This window comes from Egretta garzetta, unplaced genomic scaffold, assembly GCF_000687185.1.
Source record: "Egretta garzetta isolate BGI_Z169 unplaced genomic scaffold, ASM68718v1 scaffold27, whole genome shotgun sequence".
NCBI lineage: Eukaryota > Metazoa > Chordata > Aves > Pelecaniformes > Ardeidae > Egretta > Egretta garzetta.
This window is the reverse complement of record NW_009260400.1, coordinates 2,947,593-2,947,892: the sequence shown is the minus strand read 5'-3', so window position 1 is coordinate 2,947,892 and position 300 is coordinate 2,947,593. Positions and strand designations below refer to the sequence as shown.

General features: G+C 67.0%; 1 protein-coding gene across 1 annotated transcript in view; it reads left to right on the top strand.

The window, feature by feature from the left end:
- CCL17 (C-C motif chemokine ligand 17) overlaps nucleotides 1-300 on the top strand; it is a 1,447-nt gene that overhangs the window by 648 nt on the left and 499 nt on the right. Inside the window, exon 2 of the mRNA XM_009643356.1 lies at nucleotides 171-276. Within this exon, the coding sequence (XP_009641651.1) occupies nucleotides 171-276 (106 nt within the window). The remainder of the gene's footprint in view (nucleotides 1-170; nucleotides 277-300) is intronic.

The window sequence follows — 300 nt, the reverse complement described above, 5'->3', positions numbered from 1 at the left end:
CTCCGGCCCCCCCCCGCTGTCCACGCTTCCCCGTCCCACCCATGGGTGCTGTGGGAGGTGCTGAGCTCCCCTGCGGCCCCCGGTGTCCCGCGGTGCCACCGTCCATCCGTGCCGTCCGTTGCACAATGCTGCCAAGGGTGCTCACGTCCCCCCCTTCCCTTCCTTTGCAGCCCACTTCACTCCCACTGAATGCTGCTTCAACTACGCGCAGAAGGCCCTCCGACACACGCAGAGCTTCTACGAGACCCCCAGTGACTGCTCCTTACGCGCCGTTGTGTGAGTGCTCTGGGGCTTGCCCCC